The sequence below is a fragment of the Argentina silus genome (assembly GCF_951799395.1).
Source record: "Argentina silus genome assembly, chromosome: 9".
In the NCBI taxonomy this organism is placed as follows: Eukaryota; Metazoa; Chordata; class Actinopteri; order Argentiniformes; family Argentinidae; genus Argentina; species Argentina silus.
Window position 1 is genome coordinate 16,208,908 of NC_139663.1, and position 25,753 is coordinate 16,234,660.

At 42.5% G+C, this 25,753-nt stretch overlaps 2 protein-coding genes across 2 annotated transcripts; both read left to right on the forward strand.

Moving 5' to 3' along the window:
* Positions 1-6,681: 6,681 nt before the first annotated feature.
* On the forward strand, positions 6,682-7,083 carry pirt (phosphoinositide interacting regulator of transient receptor potential channels; the record flags this gene model as incomplete). The annotated part of the gene is made up of 1 exon (XM_083677106.1): positions 6,682-7,083. The coding sequence occupies one exon, from the start codon at positions 6,682-6,684 to the stop codon at positions 7,081-7,083; it is 402 nt and encodes a 133-aa protein (XP_083533232.1).
* Positions 7,084-15,256: 8,173 nt separating this feature from the next.
* foxk2b (forkhead box K2b) lies at positions 15,257-22,963 on the forward strand. The gene is made up of 9 exons (XM_083676844.1): positions 15,257-15,761; positions 18,542-18,736; positions 19,451-19,601; positions 20,056-20,202; positions 20,641-20,834; positions 21,060-21,262; positions 21,409-21,696; positions 21,906-22,118; positions 22,509-22,963. Exons 1-9 carry the CDS (start codon positions 15,469-15,471, stop codon positions 22,739-22,741), a joined length of 1,917 nt encoding a protein of 638 aa, XP_083532970.1. The 5' UTR covers positions 15,257-15,468; the 3' UTR covers positions 22,742-22,963.
* Positions 22,964-25,753: the final 2,790 nt, after the last annotated feature.

A 25,753-nucleotide genomic window follows, 5' to 3' on the forward strand; every position in this document is an offset into this window, starting at 1 on the left:
TGTGCTTAGGATGGACTGAGGTCGGAGTGTGTTTGTGTGTGTTGGGGTTGGGGGGTGGGGGGTGGGGGGAGGGAGTAATCCTGTTAAATAGAATTGACCCTCTTTGTCAAATTTATTTGCAGACAGTGTGCACAAATTTAAGTCAAGTGTAAGGCTGCAGAGAACAGTGTGTTGACACTTGAAAACACTGTCTTGACCTCGTATGACATCTGCAGGGTGTTGACATTAAACATCAAAGGTTAGGCTGCCTGGTGCTTTTCACCCATAACTGTTCCATATCCACCAGCACAATGACCAAACATTGCCTATCCATCCATTGCCTTTATCTGCCCTTATCAATGTACAAAATGGTGAGTCACCATTGACTAATTAAATGACCATGTTTAAAATCTTCTAACGGATCATTTCTGGGGAGAAAAAGTTCCTTAAGTGCATAGTTGATCTACAACTCTGACAGTAACATAGCTTTGGCCATCAAAGGAAATATTCAGTTCTTTCTGGATGATTGGATTTCTCATTCTAAGCATTGCACTCATGCAGAACAGCAGTGACAGTGTTGAAACTGAGCTGACACCTACAGGGCACGTCCCCTACAGTTACCTAAGAAACTCTCTTAATCAAAAAGGCTATTTAAAATTCCTGGAACTCAAAAACTGTTCCATGACCTGAATACAAGTCTTTTTCATAACTTGTTCATGTATTATGATTTCTTGCATTCAGAAACGCAATAGTTCTTCTCCCTCTCTACCTCAACAGGTTTTATCCAATTGTAACCTCATTACAGATAAACAATTAATAAGTGACACCTTTAAACAACATTTTATCACTGCAGGCTACCTATTTGAAAGAAACAATGACCCTAAATTCTCCATCCATTCTCCTTCATTCTACCATGGAAGTGTTTGATGAGTTGTGTAAAATTTATGCAAAAAAGTTTACAGGGGGTTGACATGCTTGACCCGCATCTCCTGCGCTCTCTGTCCTATTAATAGCTGAACCTCTGGCTCATATTTTTTTTAACACACAATATTTGTATTAACATGACAATTCTCTCTAGTACCGTTCCCAAAATGGGGAAGGCAGGGGTGGGACATGAGGAGGGAGATTCCAGTGATTTGAATAACTACCACCCTATCTTGAGGCTTTCTTGTTCAGCTAAAATATTGGAGTCCATGATCAATTCTCAGATGCGGCCCTTTTTAACAATAACTTGCAATAATGTGCACTTATGGATATGCATTGTGCAGCCCTTTATATCGACCTCTTTAAGGCTTTCGATACTTTTGGCCACGCCCTCCTATTGCAGAGGTTATCTGCCATTGGTTTGGATCACTCAGCCTATAATAGTTTCAAAATCACCTGCAGGATAGTATCCAATGTATTTCAGTTGAGGTTCAAGGTGTGCAATGTTTGATTCTAGGTCCACTCCTGTTTACCATTTACATAAATAATGTTGTTTTGTCCTTGAACAATTGTAAATTGCATGTTTATGCTGATGATACTGTTGTCTACTCCTGTGCCCCTTCAGCCCAGCAGGCCCTTCTTGACTTTCAACAGGGTTTTGATTCAATTCAAAAATCGCTGAATGATCTTAAGCTGGTGCTGAATGAGGAACTAAGTTTACATTCTTCTCTAGATCCCGTAATATTGATTACAGTGATCTGCATATTTGTACCCTGAGGGGAGCCCAAATTGAACAAGTCCCTCATTATAGGTACCTGGACATTTTGAAATGCATGTTGAAAAACTGATCAAGAATTTGAGAGTTGACATTGTTTTTTGTATTGTTTTTTTTGTATAGAAATAAGTCCTGCATCACCTTTGAGAATAGGAGGAAGATTGTCCAGGCGACACTCCTCCTGGTCCTCAGAATGTGTAGACTGTGGTAAGATATAAATCATTATGCTGTTTGAGAGATCTATTGATTGCACATACTGTATATGTTCAGTTGATGGTTGTGTTATGTGGTGAATATTCAAAGAGAATTCATAGAACATTTTATTGAGGATTTCAATGGCCGTCATGTTGTCACTGCCATGTTTTCCAGCTGTGCAGTCACAATTGCAATTTGAGATTGCACAGATACGCTGCCCGCGCCTGTTCTCGCCTAGCCTCGCCTGAAATAGAGAAATAAGTTACAACTAACACTTTTTGAGCTTATCCTAAAACTGCAGACTCCAACTTGATGTATGACTCAAAGTCAACCTTCTCTGACTTCCCAGTAAAATGCGAAAAAAAAGACAGTCAAAGAGAAATTAAGATTCAAAGAGGGTGTTATGACCAGAAATGTTCCTCAACTAAATCCTTGATCCCCCAAACTCCAAGATATAGCCGAGCGAAGTGCCCAGTCTGAGTTCAGTCGGAAGCCATCAACAACCTCCGATAAACAACCGCTGATGCGAATCCACAGCGAGCGAGACGTAAACAGACAACACAAACAGAGCACCGTCAGATCAACAGGGGAGTGTGGTGTGCTCCGTCCTTGCCAATTACCAGACTTAGAAAACAAATCTGTCAGAATTTAGTCCTGGCTGAGCTATTGATCTGTTTATACGAGCCACACCTTTGCCTCTGCATGTATTAGTGCTCTTTCTCTCTCTCTGACGCCCCCCAGCAGGGGTGACACAGTTCACAGCATTGACGTCACAATAGCAGGAGGGCCAGGGACAAGCAGCATCAGGAAACTGAATGTGCCTCTCATTGACTGGTGCATATGTAGGGTATTTTTCTTCCACAGCAATAAATAAATAAATAATTAAGTGGCCTTGTGAAAAGATATGACGCGGAGAGGAAACAAACATTATGTTTTTCTGGGCAAAGAAAGAAGCAGAACCACAAATTCATCACCTAAAATAAATGATAACCTTAGAGCAAGCATATAGGTGTACAACGGGTTGTGAATAAAGGAGTGAGAGTCTTCAAAATTGCAGCGTCTTATCCAGCCTCTCTGGACTGGAGTGGATAAGAGGAATTTATGCTGCCGTTGTTGTTTGCCATCAACGCGGGAGCCTGGCTCCTCCTGTGGGCATTTCTAGCAAATGCTGCAAGTTTGCCAAGGAGAATAATTAGTCTACCATTCCCAAGGTCATTCATTTGTACAACTTACAGGTCTGTAGTGAGATGGTTGTACTTCTTAGAATGCGCTGTCCTTCCCCCCGTCCATAAAAAATTACAGAGGGGAAAAATAACTGAGTATTAGAGTTGGTTGAGGGTCTTAGTTCTGGTGGCTTTCACCAGGTGGTAAATTCAATTTAATCCTGTCCTAATACTATTTTCACTCTCCCATCATAAGCTAACATACAGGGTCACCTCACCTCCGAATCACTCAATAGAGCCTTCGGTAACAATACAACTGTATTAGAATGTTTGCTTGGAACACAAGACACTTTTCTTTTCTGCAAAAGGTGGTATACAGTAGCTTCATACCAACTGCTTCAAGTCTTACTGAGTGATCTGTGGTTAGTGAGATACACATTTTCAAAGATTTTTGAGTGCTGAGCATATTTGTTGTGTTGTACTGCCATTGTTGTACTACCATTCTCTACACTGACGCATGATGACTGATGAATGTTTACACAAAAGCCTTGTTTTCATGCAAATGTAGTTGCAGCACATTGAGACATTTTCTGTGTTCTCATTGGACTCTGTGTCGTTCCATTTGAAGTCTCATTGTAAAGTGACCAATGGAGATGAATTTTCAGTTTCTGTAAAGACTTGTTTTGCATTAAGACATAATGGCATCCAGCCATTACGGCCAATGGCATTCCTTCAGTGTTGATTGTTGACCAATTATTGCATGACCATGCATGACAATTGCATGATTAGCATTCGTTATCATCATGAACAGTGTAAGCAATCACTCTTGAGTCTTTATGACAAATGTGGCTAACAAGTTTAATGCATAATGTCCCTAAAAAATGACACATTACAAAAGGATATCTATGACAGAACCAGGCTGTATATACAGTTGCAGATTGAGGAATAAGGTGTTGATCCTCGCTTTAAATGGTTGGGGCTTGCTATATCTGGGTCGTTAAGGGAGGAGAAATGCAGCATAAAGAACTTTTCAGTTAGATTTTTCCTCAGAGCTCCCTGACAATGACATACTGCAACATATTCATAAACAGTGTTTTAAGTTTTCACAGTGCATTCATTAATAATTGAAAACATTCAGAACCACGCTGCTTGGAAAGTTACAATTCTTTGAAGTGTAGAGCATTACTAAAAAGACTTTCTCTCCTTAATTTTCCCTTTGCCCCTGTATCTTTTATTCACATACTTGCACATACAAACGGCCTTTGACCAATCACCAGTCACATCTTATTTCTATTCACCTATATGACTGTAAATTGGCTTGTTAATTTAGTGAATTCAAAGGGAATATGCCATTTCAGCGAGTGACTACCCAAGGAAATAAAATGTACCCTTTAAGGAGGATTGAACCCATCATAATTACATGCTGGCACGTAACATGGAACAGCTAATTAATTTCTTACATACATAACGGTGCACACAAGTGTCATTTAAATGACAAGAGACTTTGATTGTCAAGTTTCCTATTGTCATACCATGGAACAAAATGTTAAATATGAAAACATGAGAAAACTCTCTGTTGAATAATTCTGAGTTACAATTTGGTAGAGAGGACTCAAGTGTGATTCCTGGTGCAAAATACCAAACCAAGAGCCAAGACCAGTGGTAGAAGTGTTTGACCAAACAACAGAGTATAGACCAGCATTGCCCTCTGGTGGACAGCCTCACCTAGTGCACTCTACATATTATCTTTCCAACTGACAACAGGACATCTTTCATTATGGAATTTATAAACCGACACGTACATTTATTTTGACAAAAGTGATTTAAGTTGTTTTGGGGGCTTTTGTAACATGCAGATTAGGATGTTATGCTGGCCTTGTACTATCGTTTGCTGTTTTGCAATAGAGACTACCCATTAACATGACCCACGACTTTATCCTAGTATTAGATACTGTAAAACCTTAGTCAAAACTTTAGCTCCACTTTTTTCCTTAACCCTCACCTTCACTCAAACACTGACATAAACCTTAAGCTTCAAGACAGAGGAACATGATTACAGTTCAATAGAGAGCCTTTTGTGTGAATGCTGTTTTTCTAAGTCGGATACTAAGCAACTCTAATGAGCCATTTTAGCTGCTAACAGGCTCTTTGAGCATACTCATCGAATTAAACTGGGGAATCATATTACAAAATCAATGGTCACAAACTGTCACAGACTTTTTTCCTAGTGAGCCTACAATGCGGCGAGCCAAACTAATGGGAACATAGCATTTGAAGGAAACATGGTTTAATGGACAGACTACACATAATCACACATTAGTCATAGATGATGCTGGTAAACACAACAAATGTCATCAATAGTACAGATATCCTGGAGATATTTTTCCTGCCATTCTCAAAATAACTTTCCCCTAGACTGATGATACATAGATTTGCAGTCATGTTTGAGGAGATAATGCAGTTATTTCCATGCCGAAATATGACACAAAAACACTGGGAGGTCACTATGATGGGCGACTGCCACATCATACAGAGCCCATTTCCTGTAACCCATCAAGCTGCCCTGCCTTCCTCCCTAATAGTCTTCCGGTAGATTGATCCTTTTCTCTCTCTTTTGGTCAGTCAAGATCTCAGGCATTTTCAACAGCAGACAACGCCCAGTCTGTCTTTCAGAGGGAAAAGGTTTCACAAACCATGACAGGCGTCTTCACATGCGGTTTGGAAGCTGAGCCTGAGCTGAGTACTTGAGAGGCTTCATGAAAACTCTCCAGGGAGAGCAAGGCAAGCCCCTGGCCAAGGAAGCATCATCAGCATTGATTGGCAGTAATGGCAGATGTGTGGGTTTGTATGGGATAGAAGTCAGAGGAGTCTGTTGGGGAAGTGGAGAAGAAGAGGAGTGGATGTGGATGTGGATGTTGCTTTCTGGAGGGGTCGGTATCTGCAGTGCATCTACAGGCCACACTGGCTGATAATTCACATAGATCCACACTCAAGAAGATTTGTCAGGTTATCCTTCTTTTTGTCACCTCTGGATGCTATCTGATAGTAAAAAGAACTGATTTAAGACACCTCAGGAATAGCATCAAAGCAGCAAGTAACTCTCAAAGGTAGGTGTTCTTCGATTCTCTCTAGAGTGAGGGTCTTGAGTAGACTTGCCAATTATACATTCTAAAAGTTGCACTGTGTTTGATTTAGCACTTCAAGTTAGTAAGGTACTTCATACAAATGCAAAGAAGGATGATTCCAGTTGGAAATATGAATCTAATGTTGGGTCAGGATATCAGCATGTTGTTATCACACAGAGATGAGAAGTCCTCGAAAGAATAGGGTGTGTCCAAGAGGCACAGTAGTTTTATTGATGATCTCAATAGTTTTATTGATGCAATTATGTCATATAAATATTGTTTACATTCCCTAAATAACATTTTGTAGGTCATTTATTCCTATTTCTAATATATTTTTATATTTATTGTGGCTGTTCTAACCTCAACCACAAATCCTTTTATCTAATCTATCTCGAAATCTCAATCAGACCTGTACCCTAGCCTTAATTGACAATTATCTCCAAGACTGGATTGTGGGTCTAATCGCTAAATGATATATTTTCCATTTTCCTCCACACACCAGGTGTGGAGGGGAAAGGCTATGCCTGCCAGCCCAGAGAACATCCCCCTTGGGGAGTGCACCCTCTCTCAGTCCCAGGATCAGCTCACATGCCGGACAGACAGCACCGTGTTCAGCATGTCCCGCAGCGAGTCCCTCTGGACCACCGAGTCAGCACGCAGCAACTGTGACATCTACTGGTTCCCTATCCACCTCATGTCCACTGGGGGAAGCATCTTTGCGTGTGGTTTCATCCTGAGTGGCCTGCACTTTGGTGGCTTCGGCAGCAAGGTCACCAAGATCCTGGGTCCAGTGCTGTTGTCAATTGGCCTGATGGTTCTAGTGGTGGGTGTGGTGCTGATCCCCATCACCAAGGAGAACAGGAAGCAGTCCACCATGAAGAGGCCCTTCAGTTACTACAAACCTCCCCTCTATAACCTATGAAACGGACGTGGACAATGTTTGTGCCAAAGACGATTCATTTGGGGACAACATATGATTCATTGCATTCTTATAGCTGCCAACCATTTCTTCCATTGCTATGGACTTAAAGAAATATTCACTGTTTATATCTCAAAATCTCTGTCTGGACTGAATAGGCATGAACAAGCATGCATTATTACTAAATAATTCAGGTTGTTTTTTGGTATTATTTACTAGCACTACAAATGTACAATGCAACAAAATAATGCAATCACTAATGTAGTCCACCGCTTTCAAGCATATTTGAACAGTCTGCATGCATATTATGAGGGAAGGATCGAGTATTGACGTAATGTTTTGTGAAAGGCTATTGGTTCTTGGATAATTAAATAAATTATGTCCCAGTAAGTGCATATGCAGTTGTTGTTGCCCTTCCCAGCTCAGCTACAGGCCTATGCTCATTACACAGTGTCTTGAATGAGCAGTACAGTTTAGTGTGAGGGCATGTGAGTCTATCTCATCGCCATCACTGTGAAGGGCAAATTGTGACCAAGTCTTGGTTCCAAGGTCAGGGGACAGAGTGGAACATTACACTTTTCATACAATTTGAATGTCCTTTTCATTAAGTGAAACTCACCCTCAAGCTAAGAGTGACTGTAAAACTGGTATTAGGTTATTTACTTACTTATTATTTTCTCTTCAATTTATGATAAGCAATTTTAACTTATTAGGCCCAAAAAAGTAGCAAATGATATTGAGAGCAATGGGTATTTTTTTCATCAAATGCAGATTCCCATTATAGTTTAACTGGGCTCATAGTTTCACTGGGCCTACTGTATAGGTGAATTTGACTCATTTGACTGCCAAATGTTATGGTATCCAAAGTGCTGACTTACACAACCTGCATCATTTGCATCAAGCAACAACACCTCCTGTGAGCCAACCACGACTTTGTACATGCCTTACTATAAATCATACAATTATTATTACCCTAACCCTAACTGTTGGAAATAGGATGAAAGTCATTATTAAGAAGATAATGTTGACAAGTTCAACTCGACATTGGAGAAGATGGAACTCGTTTAACAACAAGGTGTCTGCCGTTGACAAACACATCTGGGGCCTACCTTTCCGCGGAGACGTCAGATAAGGGCGGCTCTCTTTTGTCTTTGAAAAGGTGCCATGCAGGTGTGCCCTCCGTGTGCGAGAAGAATAGAAGGAACTGAAAGGCATTTTTCCGTTATTTTCTGGTGATTCTGGCACCAGGATGGACCTTAGATGCATAGGCGGTTGTGTGCCGTTATTTTTTCTGGCTATTGCTTTTGATTTGATCGGTTTCATCGTCCTATTCGTTGGCATATTTGCCAATTTGCAAATCGATAACAGGTTTTACGGCGATTTCCTTATTTACAGTGGTTCACTCATCATTTTCACCAGCCTGGCTTGGTGGATGATGTGGTACGTCGGAAATATACATGTATCTGAAGAAGGCTTTGGGAGAAGCATACTGAACAAGAAAAATAGTTTTGTGCAATTGGCCAGAAAGTTATCAGAGAGGCTATCAAAAACGCTGAAAAATGACGATCTGCGCACAAAGTATGCTGAAGACGAAGATCTAGGACAGACCCATTTACCTGCCCATGTAGCCACACGAATAACTTGGGGGAAATCAGACGGTTATCAGAACGGTGGTTATGATGACAGCTTGGATTCCTTTCCCCAGGACATGACAAAAAAGAGACCAGAGATACTGATGTCGGATGGGAAGAGCAACGTCATGGGTAATATAGAAATACTCTGATAAGAGTGTGAGTTTTGTAGGCCACTGTTATAAAAGTTTATGACATTAAACAATACAGCTATTAGCCTACCCTAAACCATTTTCGGGTGTGGTCAAGGTAATGGGTTGTGTAATATGTTTATTGGCCGTAGGTTATACAATTCATAAATCCTTACTTTAATAAATAATTCCCCAATTATCAATTGTATAAGATACAAAGGGCAAGGATAATATGAAACATTTCACATTGTCTACCAATGAACTGGACGAGTAGAGTCTAACTTGACCTTTTCTTGTTTGTTTTTCAAGATTCATCTTAACACTGTGATCCCAAGACTACCAGGCCTATGCCACTTTCAAAGAATAACTTCATGGGACATTATTGTCCATGATGGTTCTGGATATATTATAAAACTGATGCTGAACAAGACTTTTAACTATCATGGGATGAAGTGACATGAAATCTTAGGGGTTGACAGCTAGATGTCACTCAGAATGCATAGGTTATTCTATGGTTTGCTATTTAATTATTTGCTATATGAGGTTGTTATTTGATAAGGTTAATGTTTTACATTGTAAAATCTAAATTGTACAGAATGTGAAGGAGAAAGAGGTCAGACAGCAATTGTTGTGGAAATCCTTGTGTTGTGGTCCCAATCTGAACTGCAGGTTAATGACAACAGACACTTTTCGAGCCAGACAAAGAAATGAAATCTTCTTAACTTATCTCAACTACATTTAAAATTGCTGGCACAACAGACAAACAATGGTCAAACAGGTTTACCTGCAAAGAAAACATCACGTTGTCCAAGCAAGCTCAGGCTTAATCCCTCAATAAACGTTTGTGTCACCTGAGGCATCAAGTTTGGTTTTGCCTGCATGTTGACGTTGACATTTGCTTCTTAAACCATAGACTAAGCAGAACAGGGTGACACTTTTCTTTTTAATCTATATATAATATATAAGCACCATGACGTTTCCTATACAGCAGATATACAAAGCATGTTCTGAAAGGTTTCTCTTTGATCTTGTATTTTATTATTCAATTTTGTTTAGATTTCAGTGGCTTGACCTGCCCACTAGTCTCGTCTAACATGACTGATGATCTGTGTCTGTGGTTACCCTCAGGGCGTTGCCGGTAAAGTTAATGCTAATTCAAGCCTGTTGACTCTGCCACAGGCTGTCATTGGCTAGAGACTTTTCACAGAGGTAAAGGTCAGCTCTCATCACAGCCTGACTGGTCAAACAAGCTACTAGGGAGAAGTTTCCATTGAACTAGTTCCTCTTTATGTCAGTCATCATCACAATGGTGTCATTGTTGTGATGATCTTTGAAGCATGAAAGACTAAAACACCATTTGCATGAGTGGCATGCAGGCAGTGAGCCTACTTCCAAGCTACTGTACATGTAAACTGCTGATACAATCATTGAGATATACTGTATCTTCTACACATTCATAGTTGTTAAAAAAGAAGAACAGTGAAGAAAGAAGTTACGTTGCATAACCTGTTCATAATATTAGATGCTACATAGACACATAGGCCTACATTACACTGGTTACATTATCAGCAGACTTTATGATTCAAGATACTCCTGTCATACACAGAGGCTATTTAATATGTGATTTGCACAATTACATCCAATGATCCTGATGATCTCCCTACTGTACATAAAATTAAACAACACAATGTCCCATTTCAACATGTTGTAGCCACGTTATTCCAAAAACATTGATGTTTAAAGGGAGAGTCGGGTTTGCTAAGGAATGAGGTTGGACCATGGGGCTTGAGTTGTTAATGGAACGTCAAGAGCAGTACAACCCGTTGTTGTGGTTGAATACCAGTCTTGCCATTGTATCCTGCAATGAAAGAAATGCAAGGCGTGCTGCTCAAAATCGGAAGAATGCATCCACGTTTTAAAAAGCTTTGTACTGGAAAGCGCTCCTACCATTCCCTTCGAGTCGTCAACCAACAGCAACCCAGTCATTGCCTGTGTCCCTGCCATGGATTGCACCCAGAATAGGGGCCGCTGCATCTTCTTCTTGGTCTTGGCTCTTATTTTTGACGTTGTTGGTCTCATCCTCTTTTTGCTGGGGATCTTTGCACCATTCGGTTTCTGGGACTTCTTTGTGCTGTCCGGGCCCTTACTTATATTCCTCAGCCTGATCTTCTGGATATTTTGGTACATAGGGAGCCTCACCCTCCCGTACGAGGAGCTGATCCTGCCCAAATGAGACAAACAAGCATGGGTGAGAGTGGACTGAGACGTCCCTGGTCGACCTGGAGGAGGACTAACTGCTCGAGCCTCACAGCATCAGGGACTTGACAGGATTCAGGAGTGTTTGACCCAAGTTTCTCAGCGGATTGTGAAACGTAGGCCCATACACTCTTCATAAGGTTTGTGTTTTAGTTTATAATGTTGTTGTTTAGTTTACAAAGGTTACAATGATGATTAGCTGAAGTCATGACATGCTTGTAGGTTTTCTAAAAATACATATTTTCTTGTGTTTAGGAATTTGTCGGACCCTGGAGAAAACTCGGAAATGAACAATGATTTATGCACTTTATTCTACCCAATGACGTGTGGATAACACTGAGTGGCTTGATGCCACGTCCGGACATCAAGGATTTCATCTGTCCTGGCACCATTTTTAACACTGCATAAGCACATATATAACATCCTGTACAGCCTATTTAAAGCTATGTTTTAGTTCTTCTACTGTGGTAATTCCAATAAATAAACTCTTAGAAAGAGAGAAGCTTCAACGTTAATATCCAGTATGTCTCAATGTATTGCTGAATGTATTGTTCTTTGACTCTGTTTGACAGTAAAACCAGTCAAACTGGCCGTGTTGGTTTTGCTTCAGGGTGCTACAGTAAGATCCATCCAACCAAGAGAGTAAATAACCCACCCACATTGTTCATCCTGTAAAGACAGCGAAAGAAGCAATAGGTAGCTCAAAACCAGAGGAGCAAGTGCATTGTTAAACCAAATTACCTTTAGCATTTACTGTGTGTGTGTGTGTGTGTGTATGTGTGTGTGTACGAGTGTGGCTTCCCTTTACTTTATTCACTCAAGTATGTCTGGCACCGCCAAAGCAGTACAGACTCTATCCCCTGCTTCCTGCCCCCAGTTCTTTGGCATGCCTCAATCAGCACTCTGAGCAGCATTAGCTCTCTCAGACGCCCTCATGGAGAGTGTTATTAATGTGTACATTTGCCTTCTGCCCCGGCTGGAGGAAGTGAGAGAGGCATTAGGCATTAGTGCTCTCTCCAGAAATGGTGGGATGGAAACCGTGCTGCTCGGGCCCTCAGGGGACCCCAGATTTCCTGTTAATGCTGAATTTCAGGTCGTCATGATGGCGTCAGTCGTAAAACAAAGTAGAACATTATCACTCCACATTCATGTAGCACAATATGAGTCCTTGCCTTGAGCATGTTGGAGGAGAGATTTTTAGCAATTTTGACTTGTTCCATCACACTCTTTTATAAATTAACCCAAGTGAGGCATGTGTTATGCAACAGCTGTTATGCAATAAGCTGTCAGCTAATCAGATGCATAACGAAACGTAAACAATATCTTGCTCTATAATTCCCTATTTTCATTTAATTAAATAACATTCATGATATTCATCAACAGAGCAGTATAAGTGTAGTTAATACATAACCACAAAATGTGACCAAACACAATATGTATTTTAACAATTCATATTGTTCTTATATGTCTGCCTTCACCCTTGAACACAATCAGTGACATTTGAAATGCCAAGAGCTTTAATTTCCCTTTGGGATGATGAGGTTTTCTTCTTGGCAGCAACATCAGTGATTTTTTACTGGGTTTCCTAAATGGGTAAAGAGCTTTTGAATGCAATTATGATCCAAGAGTTTCTAAGAGTCACATTTAGATTTCCAAACCCTTGCATTTAATAACCCTGGCTCGCTACAAGTAGACAAGTAGTAGACATGGATGGGTCTCTTACATACCTTGGCTAAACTGTTTATCACTGCACTACACCTCTTACTTCTAGAGTAATGGTAGTCACAGAGAGAGAGAGAGAGAGAGAGTGAAGTTTATCAGTCTATCACCTGGTGAGAATAAACTTCCTAATAGCAGTGATACAGAACAGTGTCACTTTTCAATCATATCATGTTAGACCTGAAAGGATCCTCCTCTCCTTCCTTTTTCTTGTAGTAAATCCATTCATCTAGGTCAGGGGTGTCAAACTCGTTTTGGTCGCAGGCCACATTGGACCAAATGCAATCTCAGGCGGGCCTGAATAAAATATATATGTCAGTGAAACTAAACTAATGCCCACTGCTGTGTGCACCGGCGCCTCATATTATTACAATACTCAATATTACAGATATTACATTATCCTCAGCCTACACTCAATGCCTCATTTCCACAGAGCTCAATATTACAGTGTTACAGTAGCCTACTCAAACTCAGACAAATGCCTTTTCAAGATGGGTTCATCTGTATTATTATTATATATTTGTATTATTATTTTTTATTTAAAACATTTTGTATATTACATTTACCCTACCAAGTAAAATAAATAGCTGTAAGTAGGAGTCTAACTTTTTTTTCATGTGCTCAAATCATGGGAGGGGGTGGTAGGGATTAAAAAGAAAAAAAAAAAAAGAATACATTATGCAAGCAATACTTTCTGCTAGAACTTAATTACCATCTTCCCATTTCAAAGCTGATCCATCCTGAACAAACACAAATTGTAAAAGGTGCATGTCTCCCTCTAGTGGTTGTTGAAGTTGATGCATTATTTATATTTTCCTACATCCTTTCCTACATCCTCCTCAGCCCAATTCAATTTCTCCTCCTTATCCCCAAAGTGTGAACAAGTCCCTTCTAGTATTTGAAAGCATTGGATTGCTAGAGGGAGTTACCATATTACACTGAAATGTAGAGTGAATGAGTGCAGATCTCAGAGAACAGGGGGAGAAACAGGATTGGGCTCTTTTTTACTCTCGACCAGAAACTCCTTAAAAAGGGCCTTTGACAGTAGGCTAATGATTTCAAATAACCCCTGGATGGGCCCCTGCCATATTGATCCTTTCTTTTGGGTTAATGAACGTGAAGGACAGGATATGGACAAGAAGTTCAAGTTCAAGACTTTATTGCCACTTTATTGCCATTCCAACCACACATGGTTGAGACAAACAAGACCATAGACATAACCATATTACTTACATACATCCATACAATCCAAGATAAAGAAAAAATCATAGAGGAAAAGAGCATAGAGTACCTCCAGTAACACTGTGTAATATTGATTTGGAGCTGACTTGTAGCTCATTTAAAAAAAGACTGCTATTTTGGAAAAAAATTGTGAGTTAAAAAAAAAACATTCTTCCTTGTTTGACCTATGGGCCATGCACCTGTGTGTGTGTGTGTGTGTGTGTGTATGTGTGTGTGTGTGTGTGTGTGTGTGTGTGTGTGTGTGTGTGTGTGTACCCCAATACTGTTGGTCACCAATACTTGATTTGTACCAATACTGTTTGTCACCATGATCTGAAATTGTGTTGATATATGAGCTACTGCTGCGCCGAGGTGGCCCCTGGTCAAGGCTAATTTAAAATCCCTCATCTAATACAGTAGGCTACTTGTCACAAAGGTACCTTTACCGGTGTGGTTTGGAATCTTTCGCCAAGACGTGTTCGACCTTCCAACCTTAGCCTATGTCTTACCCTTCCTATAAAACAGTCGTTGGTCTTACCTCGCCCAACCGCCATGCACTGTTTACAAACAGAGGGCCTGGGACGGTCATTCGAGGGTGGGTGACGTCATCACAAAAAGCACATGTCTTGAATGCCGCTCACAGGCAAGCTAGTCGACCGCAACATGCAGGCACGACCTATCAGTATGGACTCAGCATGAACTTTTTTGGTCAAAGAAGATGTGTGTCCTATGTTAACCAACATGGTTAGAATGTGTGTTATAAACCAACTCCTCAACTAATATGACCTCCATGATTTACTCAAGCTGCTGCAAACGTTGCTGTATCCAAATCCTGGCATGGAATCTGTAGTAGACGAACATCCTAATGGGAAAACAAATTGCACCCATGCTCATGCTGTCGTTCATCAAAACCCCATATTGCTAAGTTGTTTGATCCTAAAAATGTAGAGTGACCTCTATGACATACATAACAAAAATAGCATATCAGTTATCGTTGCACGTTAATAAAGAAAATAATCCTCTCCATTCTTGTAAAAAACCAGTGCCATATTTTAGAGCTTGCCAAGTACATGAACGTAGCTGTCCTACCAGCCAACCGACCTAGTCAGTCGGGTTTTTTGCTTGTCGATGATTGGTGTTCACCTCCTAGCTGGTCATTTTTCATTGGTGTATTGGATTGTCAGTAACGCCATATCCGCCTTTTGCGTTGTTTGGTTGGATATTTTTCCAACCCTTTTCTCTTGTCGCGGCGGTGGGTCGGAGCCGCTGTCCCTGGTCTGGCACGTTCCCCTCAAAAATTTGTGTTTCAAATTGGATGCCCCTTTTATAGATTCGACCATTTCTGACGCCAGTTAAAAGTCCTACATAGGCATCGCCACACAGGTGTTTATTTCCCAATAATTTGGCAATTGAACCCTATATTCTGTAAAATGGCGGTGGTAAGCGGGTCGTCTGGGCCGGTTGCCCGGCTTGAGGGCCGTGAATTCGAATACCTGATGAAAAAGCGCTCGGTGACTATTGGGAGGAACTCATCTCAGGGTTGCGTGGATGTGAGCATGGGCCATTCCAGTTTCATTTCTCGAAGACATCTTGAAATATTCACTGTTAGTGACGATGGCACTGGTGGTGGAGACTTCTACTTGCGTTGCCTCGGTAAAAATGGGGTGTTCGTGGATGGAGTATTCCTCAGACGGGGTGCCCCTCCTCTGCAGCTCCCACGAATGTAAGTTGATAACGTGTCTTCGCGAACCTAACAGCACCTTTCTGTTTTTGTTTTGAATTTCGGTTTCTATCGAGCTACCACTGTGAGAGCACGTGCTGTTGCAAGCAAGAAAATGCGACACCTTGGGGTATTTGCTAGTGTTGTCGCCAGCTACGTTCAGATTGTTTGTTTTTTTTGGTCACCGTTTACATTTCTGCTAGCTGTTCAGCTAGGATCCCAATAGCTTGTCTATAGAGCTAGCTACCACATGGTCTCATTCAGCTACGCATTGTATGAATCCCTCTGCACAGCAGCGAGTTAAAGTGGAAGCAGCACTGGAACGTGTGTACTATGACCTCGGTGTGGCCCATCAACATAGCTAGCCAGCAGAATGTAAACAATGGAGCAAATCAATCACATGCCGTTCTCAATGTCATAGCACAAATATGTGTATAGTCAGTGTTCTGTGGCTGACAAGAGAGCAGCATTACTCTTGTTAACCATGTTTTGAAGCTATGCATCGGTTGTTTACAGTCCCTTATTGCAGCGTGTATAATCAGTGTCGTTATGGCTGCGTGAAGGTTTCGGTTATGACAGTTATTCGAATCTCCTGAACACACAGTATGTCATTAATCATAAATCAATGGGTATGTGTCATTATTTGACTTATTTACTGAAACATGACACACTATGGGTCCAATAGTTATACTGGTCTACACAGAACAGTCTTACCTGAAATTGAGACAGGTGGATGAAGTGAACATATCTTTTTTTTCTTTTTTTTTTTAAATATACAGACTGGGGTTGTGAGAAGGGGGTGAGCAAAGAATATGTAGCAAAGTCGTCCTATAGGATTGCCTGGGTTAGCTTCCTGCTTGTAGGCTGACAGATGATGAACAGAAGTATGCTTTCTCTCAGCTTGCTGGATGCACATGGTGGCAGAGAGACAAGGTTGCAAAGAAAACAAACAATCATCAAAATGTAGGCCTGTGCTTTGATGCGCCACGGTTGGTGAGATGATAAAAAAAAATAAAAAAAAAACAGCTTGGGGAAAAAATATGTACATTTGAAGTGCTCTGTCTTTTATTTAAAGTACCTGGCTGAAGTGACAGCGATTCATTCTGTTTTAGTTCTATTCAAAAGTAGTCCCTCCCATGTCTGTATATGCAGCCTTATGTAGGCCTGCAGCAGGCCATGTTTTGCTGTGGAAAGTAGGCCGGTGTATTGTCAAAGTGAGGTTAGCCTATAGACTGCGACCACTCTCATTGTTCTGGTAATTGGGACCTCAGTCATCAGGAATTCCTAGCTAGGCCTAGGAATTTAACATTTCAAGAAACACTGTTTCAATTCATACAGGGTTGAAGACCTGAAGATAGTCAACGCATTTTAGGAATATCTGTGGGGAGGTGATGTTCTTTGGTGTAAAAAATGAGGGGGGAAAAAAGATTCTGTGAGGGTCTTGGTTACTTTTTAACACTGTTTATTTTAACCTAGTCATAGCAACTGTGCATTGCTTTTTCAAAACTCTTGGCCTCAGTTGTCATAGAAAGACGTTGGCAGAGGAGCCTTCTTGAGTGTTAAGATGTGCTGAGACTTTAGGAAAATGGGTCGCTCAGCAAGTAACTGGCTTTCCATGCTACATTTCATATGTGCTTTCGACATCCTTTTAACTTTGAAAACGTGTGTATGACTTTGTTGAAGCAGGGATTAGATCATACAATATCATTAATTGTGTATAATGTATTACAGGCTTGTGGTTGTTTTGGAGATGGTTGTTGTGGTCTCTGTACCTCAGGTATTCTGGGTGGGGTGGTGTGCTTATTTGGGAGTTGGTTTGTGGTCTGTATGAGCCTGTGTCTGACTGACCACGCCTGTGCAAGCCCCCAACACAAATACACAACCGACCACTCTTCCAAGGTTGTAAAACCATTGTGTGCTGCCTTTATAATCGCACGCTATGCAGTGTGAAGAATGTGACGTCTCAAAAGCTTAACATTCCTGTATCAAATGCCCTGGTGGTTACTATGCAAGAGTGTCGCTGCTGAACACAATGTCAGACTCTTTGGCGTTTTGAATTGGAGATGTTTTTGAATGTATCCACCTTTATGTATTGATACAAACCAACAATAGCAAATGCAGACTTGTCTCTAATGCAGGATGTTGTTGTGTATTTTTTTTCCTTTTTTTTTTTAAATACAGTACCAACACACCTAATTCAACTAATCAGGGCAAACCTTGAGTGTAGCCTATCCCGCGCTCTTTATTGACAGTTAGTGTATTGGCCCTGAATGGGTGTTGGAGGGCATGCATAATTAAAGTGTCTGCCTTCAGCAGGCTGGCTCTCAGCAGTTTTTCACCCTCTCAGAGAGTGCAATGCTAATTTGAGACTTGGGTGTCAGGGACACTGTTCTCTCTGCTGGTGCTCTGTGCCAGCTCTGTTAGGGCTTGGCATCAAGTGCAGTGCCTGGCACTCTGACCAAAGAGAAGCAGGTTCCCTTGCAAAACAAACTGGGCCTCAGTTTCTGGGGCGTCTTTGCGCAGGAGGACATCCCCATTCTAGGCATGCTGTGTGTGTGTGTGTGTGTGCGTGCGTGCGATTACCACACATCCTACATTTTGTTTTGGCCCCCAGATGGGGTCTGCCTGTTCCCTTTTCGAGCAGGTGGCCTCAGGTGGCTCTATGGCAAAACCCCTGGTGAGAATCCCTCTACTGTGAATGGGGTTTGTGTGAGGACCCCAACCTGCAAATACATATGTAAAATATAACAATTGTAAGGTTTCTTTTGTCTTTTCCTTTTCAGGTGCACTTTCAGGTTTCCCAGCACAAACATCAAGATCTCTTTCACAGCCCTGTCCAGTGGCAGGAGGGAAAAGCGTGAGGCCCCAGAGTCCCCAGTGAAACCAGTCCAGCCCCAGATCTCCCCTCTCACCATTAACATTCCAGACAACATCGCCCACCTCAAGAGCCCCCTGCCTTCGCCCACTGGCACCATCAGGTACAGTAGGCCAGACTTAACCTTGAAATGGCCATGACTGCGGATCACGCTGGCCTTGAGGCTTAGGCTTAGTTTACTGAACACTGGGGGTGAGAGGACTGGCCTCAGCTTAATGCTTAGATCCCCTCACCTACACAATCTGGCCAACTGTCAACATACAGCGGACCACGGGTTTCAGTGTTGCCATTGGTCGTCTTACCTTAGCTGCCGTGTGCGTTGTCGAATGACAATGCATGAGTTGTTTCCTGTATACAGATGTAAATGAGACCTTGAGTCAAACAAACTGTAAACTGTGAATTCCAGGCAGTTGGCAGCTCTCCTTTTTACTGTTGGTCAAATGATTTGAGGCTATTCGGCGAGGTGCTGCTGTATGTCGGCCACACTGCAGGCTGAAGGTGTCTGCAGTACAACCGAGCTTAGCCAGGACATTTTTATCAGGTCCTCTTCCTCAAAGCCCAGCTAATTATATGCTAATCCTCGGCTTAATTTCTGTTCTGTATAATAACAACTCAGAAGTCACCTCCTTGTATTACCGTGCAAGTTTGTCCTCATGAAATTAGTACATTTTCTTGTTCATGTAGTTTTAAATAAAATCTCCATCTATTACTGTTTTGTAATAGATGGACTATTGCATCAGCCTACAATTGGTCAGATCATTTGATAATGCTTCAAAAATACTGGGTGATTTATGGTCTGGTCCTCTTCCCCCCACAGCGCTGCTAACTCATGCCCATCCAGTCCCAGGGGCGGAGGGTCGTCAGGCTACAGGATGGGCCGCATCGTCAGCTCCGGTGACCTGCAGCTTATAGGGGACAACTCCCAGTCTGAGAACGACAAAGAGGCCTCTGGAGGGGACAGTCCCATGGTGAGAGCAGGGCAGGCTGGGTTGTCTCGCTAATAGGGTAACACCTCCCTAATGACAGGCTGCCGTTAGCACTTTCCTGTTAAACCGTAAACACATTCACACAAGAAGATGGATGTACACCTTCCTTTTTGACCTGATAAGTATTTTACGGTTACATTTAAATGTCAGATTAGAAAGGAATGGTTGTCTTGCTTTTTTAGCGTAGACTTGTTTTGGCACATTTGTTTGGATGCCTGTGAGGACACCAGTGCATAGTTTGTTGTTATGGAAGCCTAACAGGATGATGCAATGATGGAACTTAGTTGGAATAGAAAGGAATGGTTGTCATGCTTTTTAGACTGTCCTTTTGGCACATTTTTCTAGTCTGGATGCATGTGAGGAAACCAGTGCATAATTTGTTGTTGTGGAAGCCATACCACATAGTAAGCACATGCCCTTCTTTTCTTCCCTACAGGATGATTCCAAACCTCCATACTCCTATGCACAGCTAATAGTCCAAGCCATAACAATGGCACAGGACAAGCAGCTCACACTAAACGGAATTTACACTCATATCACAAAGAACTACCCCTACTACAGAACTGCAGACAAGGGCTGGCAGGTGAGCTGGGCCTCTTCTTTCAATGCTCCATTTTCACCGAAATCATGTTGGTGTGACGATAAAAATTAATAAAAAAAAAAAAAACACAAACAATTGACTGACTGTCTTGCCAAGCATTAGCACTCAGACACACAGCTTTTGAAATACCTCAAAAACAACAAAGCATACTGTCTTAGCAGAGAGCACATTCTAAGAATCAAGCAAATCATAGTCACAAGGCTCTCTCTCTCCGACGTTGAAGTAATGATGTTAACGTGTGTTTTTGACGCATTCCCGACCGTGTCGTGGTAAACAGTGCACTCGCGCTGACTTGAATCTGGTGGGAGGTATATTACTTCTTCTTAAATCAGTTTTCCTGTTGTTTTTTGGGGGGGGGGTTTATGAGCTTTTGCTGCGGTGGTGTGTCTGCCCTCACTAACGCACCGTCCTCTCTTCTAGAACTCAATCCGTCACAATCTGTCACTGAACCGCTACTTTATTAAAGTGGCCAGATCGCAGGAGGAACCTGGCAAGGGCTCCTTCTGGAGGATAGACCCCACCTCGGAGAGCAAGCTCATGGAGCAGGCCTTCAGGAAACGAAGGCCGCGGGGCGTGCCCTGCTTCAGGACCCCCCTCGGACCCCTCTCCTCCAGGTATGGACTCCACTTCTTAGGCTTCAGGCTCGCGCAATGGGCGCACTGCGCCATGCAAGATTTGTACGTGCATGTGTCATTGCAACCTGGTCTCATTAGAAAAATGTGTATTTGTTCACAATGTTCTGGTATGAATGTGATCAATTCTAACGTATGTGTCTAATGTTAGAGGTTATGTGAAATTGAGATATGAGTATATTTACAACTTGTCATTGTTTCTCTCAGAAGTGCCCCTGCCTCTCCTAGTCACACTGGGATGCTTTCTGCCCACTCGAGTGGGGTTCAGACACCTGAAAGCCTATCCCGAGAGGGCTCCCCTGTCCCCATGGAGCCAGAGCCTGCCCCTGCTCCAGCCCCGCCCCCTGCCACAGTGGTCCAGCCCAAACTAGCCGTCATCCAGGAGTCTTGCTTTACACAGAACACACCAGGTAGCACCGCACTAGACCAAGGGTCCATTTGTATCATGTAGCCGCTGTGCTGAAGTTTGATCCCATTCTCTGTCCAGATTTGCAGTTATTTTAGAGCTGTATCTTGGTTAGACGAAAGTGATATTGATGATGGCGTTGTTTTCCAGGCTCGCCTCTCAACAGCCAGCCCGTGCTCATAACGGTTCAGCGTCAGTTACCTCAGACCATCAAGCCGGTGACCTACGCCCTGGCCACGCCCGTGACCACCAGCACCTCCCAGCAGCCCCTCATGCAGACGGTGCACCTCGTCCACCAGATCCCCACCGTGTCTGTCACCAGCGTGGCCGGGCTCAGCGCCGCCAACACCTACACGGTGGCCACCCCCACCATGGTCACCCAGTCTGCCACGGTCAAGGTCGAGCCCAAGGAGAACGGAGATCACACAGAGGTCAAAGGTGAGCGGTATAGTTTGGGGAGCAGGATGGCTCAGGGCTCAGACGAGACACGCTGGGGTGACTTAAAAGAGGAGCGGTTTGCAGTTTAACTTTTGCTCTTAGTTGCCTCAGTGATTGTGCAAACGGGTGATGTGAAACACATGAAGAATGTCGGGCAGGGTTCTGCGGAGTGTTGACATTTCTTCTTCTCTTTGTTGTTGTGCCTCCAGTGAAAGTAGAAACGGTTCCAACCATCACCCATGCCTCTATAGGCGGCACCAGTCGCATCATCCAGACCACCCAGTCGGCCACGCCCTTACAGACACTTACCATAGTGCAGCAGCCCCCACTAGGCCAGCACCAGCTCCCCATAAAGGCCATCACGCAGAACGGCACCCACCTGATGCCCATCACCACTGCCCTCCAAGGGCACACCAACTCAGGTGAGACACTGACGGCCGTTAGAACGTGACCTCTCAATGACCTGGGGATTCCAACCCCTAATTGGAGCCCATGCATGTGACTGAGTCTCTCTGCTTGTCGATTCAGTTCTTTGCTAGTTAATGTTTTGCTCTCCTAAGAACTGTGAGAGATAATAATAAAAGTGTGTGTGTGTGTGTGTGTGTGTGTTTTACATGCTTGTGAATCAGACAGTCTTCATTAATCAGCCATTTGTGGTTCCAGTTTCCCATGTTTGGAAATGTGGCTCTTTTATTATGTTCAAAGCAGACGGCTGCCAAACATGCAACCTCTGTAGATGTTAAAGTGTAAACCACAGGCAGTGATTCATCAGTTCTGGCACTGACATCTTCCTCTTCCTCTCTCACGCTCAGCCACAGCTGTTGCGAGCCCCCTACACCTGCTGGCCGCTCACGCGTCAGCCTCTGCCTCCCTCCCCACCAAACGGCTGAACGGAGGCCAGGCCACCAGCCACCAGCCCGACGCTAAGCGCATCAAGACAGAGGAGGAGGAGGAGGGGGAGAACGCTGCGCCCACCCAGCCCCCAGCCACTGCAGCAGACACAAACACGTCGGCAGCCAACAACCAGGGCAACCACCACAACTAGTCTTCTACAACAACACACCCTCTTGTGTTTTTTTTAATTTTTTATTATTCCTTTCCTACCATTTATTCCCCCCCCCCCCCTTTTCTTCCATCGACTCCAAAGGTGCCAAAAGGAGAAGATTTTCAGTTTGGGTCTTAACCATTGTAGAGCATCGGAAAAATAACACCACCCCTTTAAAGACTGGAAAGGAAAATGGGTTGAGAATTAAAAAAAAAAAAGAAATGGAACAAGGAGACAGTTGAAACGAAAGGTTCCCCCCCTGTGAGACATGGCCACCGAAGAGGAGGACGCCTAAACCCAAGACCACAGGAAGCCTTAACAACAATTAACCTTAAAAAGAGCTGAACTCTGCAAAGGACGACCTGACTGGGGCCTCTGTTAGCCAGGCTGGATGGCACCTCTCTGTCTCAACTACCTCAGTGCAGATTGCGGGCCACGGCCAACGGCACCACTCAACGGACCCACGGGACGACTCTGGACGAAGTGACCAACGAGCAGCATGACGAGCATTTGGTGCAAACGTGACATGTCAACGCGTGCATTCAGCAAAAGGGATCAAAACACTCGGAGCCACTTCCTGAACTTTTGGCAGCTAGCCTTTCATATACTGATCTTACCCTTATTGCAGCTGTAAGTAGATATGCAGTATTTTGTTGTTCATATGTGGAGCATTGGATCTGTTTTGGATGTATTTTCATTTCTATAGATGATGATGATAAAAAAATAAGTAATAATAATTTAAGTAATGGAAGCATACAAGCAGTGGGGTCAGTGACATTTCAAAGCACTCCACCTAAACATAGATATCTCGCTGTTTTTTTTGTATGCGGACTTCTTTTCTGTTCAGTGAAACTAAGTGTAGTTTCTTTTTTAAAATTCTATCAATGGAGTGTTTTTTCCTGTCAATTCCTTGTTCTGTCATATCCATATGAAATTGTTTTTTGTTACACCTACATATTTTCATACTTGCACAGATAACCGATAAGATAAAAACATATTAATTCCATGTGTACCGGTAGTTTATCAGACGCCTCATCGAGCTTGCATGTATCAGACTAGAGAAACGTACCTGAGCCGTTAACTGTAAATTTAACAGAAGAAAAGACCTGCTTTAAAACCAGACCAGATCTGCACTTGATTCAATGTTAGTGTTTTTTTCTCCCCCCCCCCCCCTTTTTTTTGTTTCCTTTCCTTTTTTTCCTCGTTATCCTTGGCTGTGTTGACTGGTGTTGGCAGCAGACCCTTTGCTTGGTTATTTTATTCTGTTCCAGCGACCTGACGAGTCTGTCTTCAGATTGTATATGTTCCAAATGAAAGAAGAAAAAAAGTGATCGATGTTTGTTCTGCTTCAGTGGATAAAATGCTTTTTTTTTTTTTTATAAATTAATTTAAAACCTTTTACTGTCTCATATCTTTTTTCTCATACATACATACATACATACATACATGTGTTAAATAAACCAACATAAATTATACACGGGCCTACTGGATGCTCAGCGGGATCAGAGGTCGCTTGTCCTGCTGGTGATTTGCCATTTAGCACGCACATTTATGGAATAGCCTGAAACATCTAGTCTTTATCTATCACTTTTTACCAGGTAATGAGATGGTAATGATATTCAATGTCTGGAAATGGCACTCTTGTCGTGGTAGCCCCCCCACTGTTGAATTGATAATCATTTCACCTAGCATTTTACAATGTTCCACGTTTCTCCACAGGGGGGCAGTATTGGCATGGCTATTGAATTGGTTGGTCATAATCTCTTAACCCATAATCTGATCTGGAGAGTCTGACATAGTGAGACTAGGTGTAGAGCAGCACATTTTGTATCACACTGTGATTCAGTTGCAGGCCTAGTTTTTCATTTATTTATACATTTGTAAAGTCAACAACCCCGAGAGCAAGATTGTCATGCAATGGCTACTGTCCTTGCAGCAAAGCCAAATCAAACAGTTACAGAAGTAAGCAGAAATGTAGGTTATCAAGCAGGTTCTTAGTAAGTGTGATATCTGTGTGATTTGGCAGGGAGATGTCGGTCTTGTCTGTAGACAGTGATAAGACTTTGTGTAAAACTGTATAATCAGAGAAGTGACGTCAGTAGGGTACTGACATGGTATAAAGAGAGTCAGTGTGTGTCAGTGGTTAGCGACCACCTGCAGAGATACTTAGTGAACACCATAGGGGGTTGTGGACAGATCCACAGATAGTCCTACTGTTTACACCAAACTGATGTCCTTATTTATGTCAAAACACACTGATAGGGATACCATCGAAAGAGACAATACTGACTCACACAGATGTCCAAAAGAATGCCTGGCTGAATAAAAGCTAAACACACACACAGTACGAACAGCATGTCAAATAAAATCCCCCTTTAATGTTTAGTAGGTGGTCTATAGGGCCCAGGCGCTGGAGGTGTGACCTCGCTTCTAACCTGTGTTAATGAAAAGTTCAACACCCTACGATAAGACTATCATATAATTAACTGTATAGGGAAGTGTTAGCAGATATGCAACCACGTTATAGGTAAACAAACCAAAATGAAAATAACACATATTGTATCTGCACACAAGCATAGACTGCACACACCCAAAACACCATCTTTGTATACAGTGTCTGCTCAGGGCGAACAAATCACGTTTGTTTTTCATTTCACTTTAGAAAGGTCACTAAACATTCTAAAAAAATAAACAGTGTTTCAGTAAAGTTGTTGATGTTCTGTCTGGTCAATTTGGACCTAACTGGTTAAGGAGGGTAGTGGCTGTTGTGTTGACAACAGGTTGTCTCAAGGATGGTTTCTCATGAAAGCTCCTCAGATCCCATTTAGATCTGACAGGCAGATAGAGCAGTCCAAACATTAGTCGGTGTCCTGGCGAGGAAGTCTTCTACACGAGGTATCATTCAATAATGATTCTGTATGTTTTTGATTGAGCAATAGCCCAAAGGTCACAGCCTCAGATTCTATCTTGAATAGAGAGGCCAAGAGGTGCACTCTCTAATACAAAGACCAA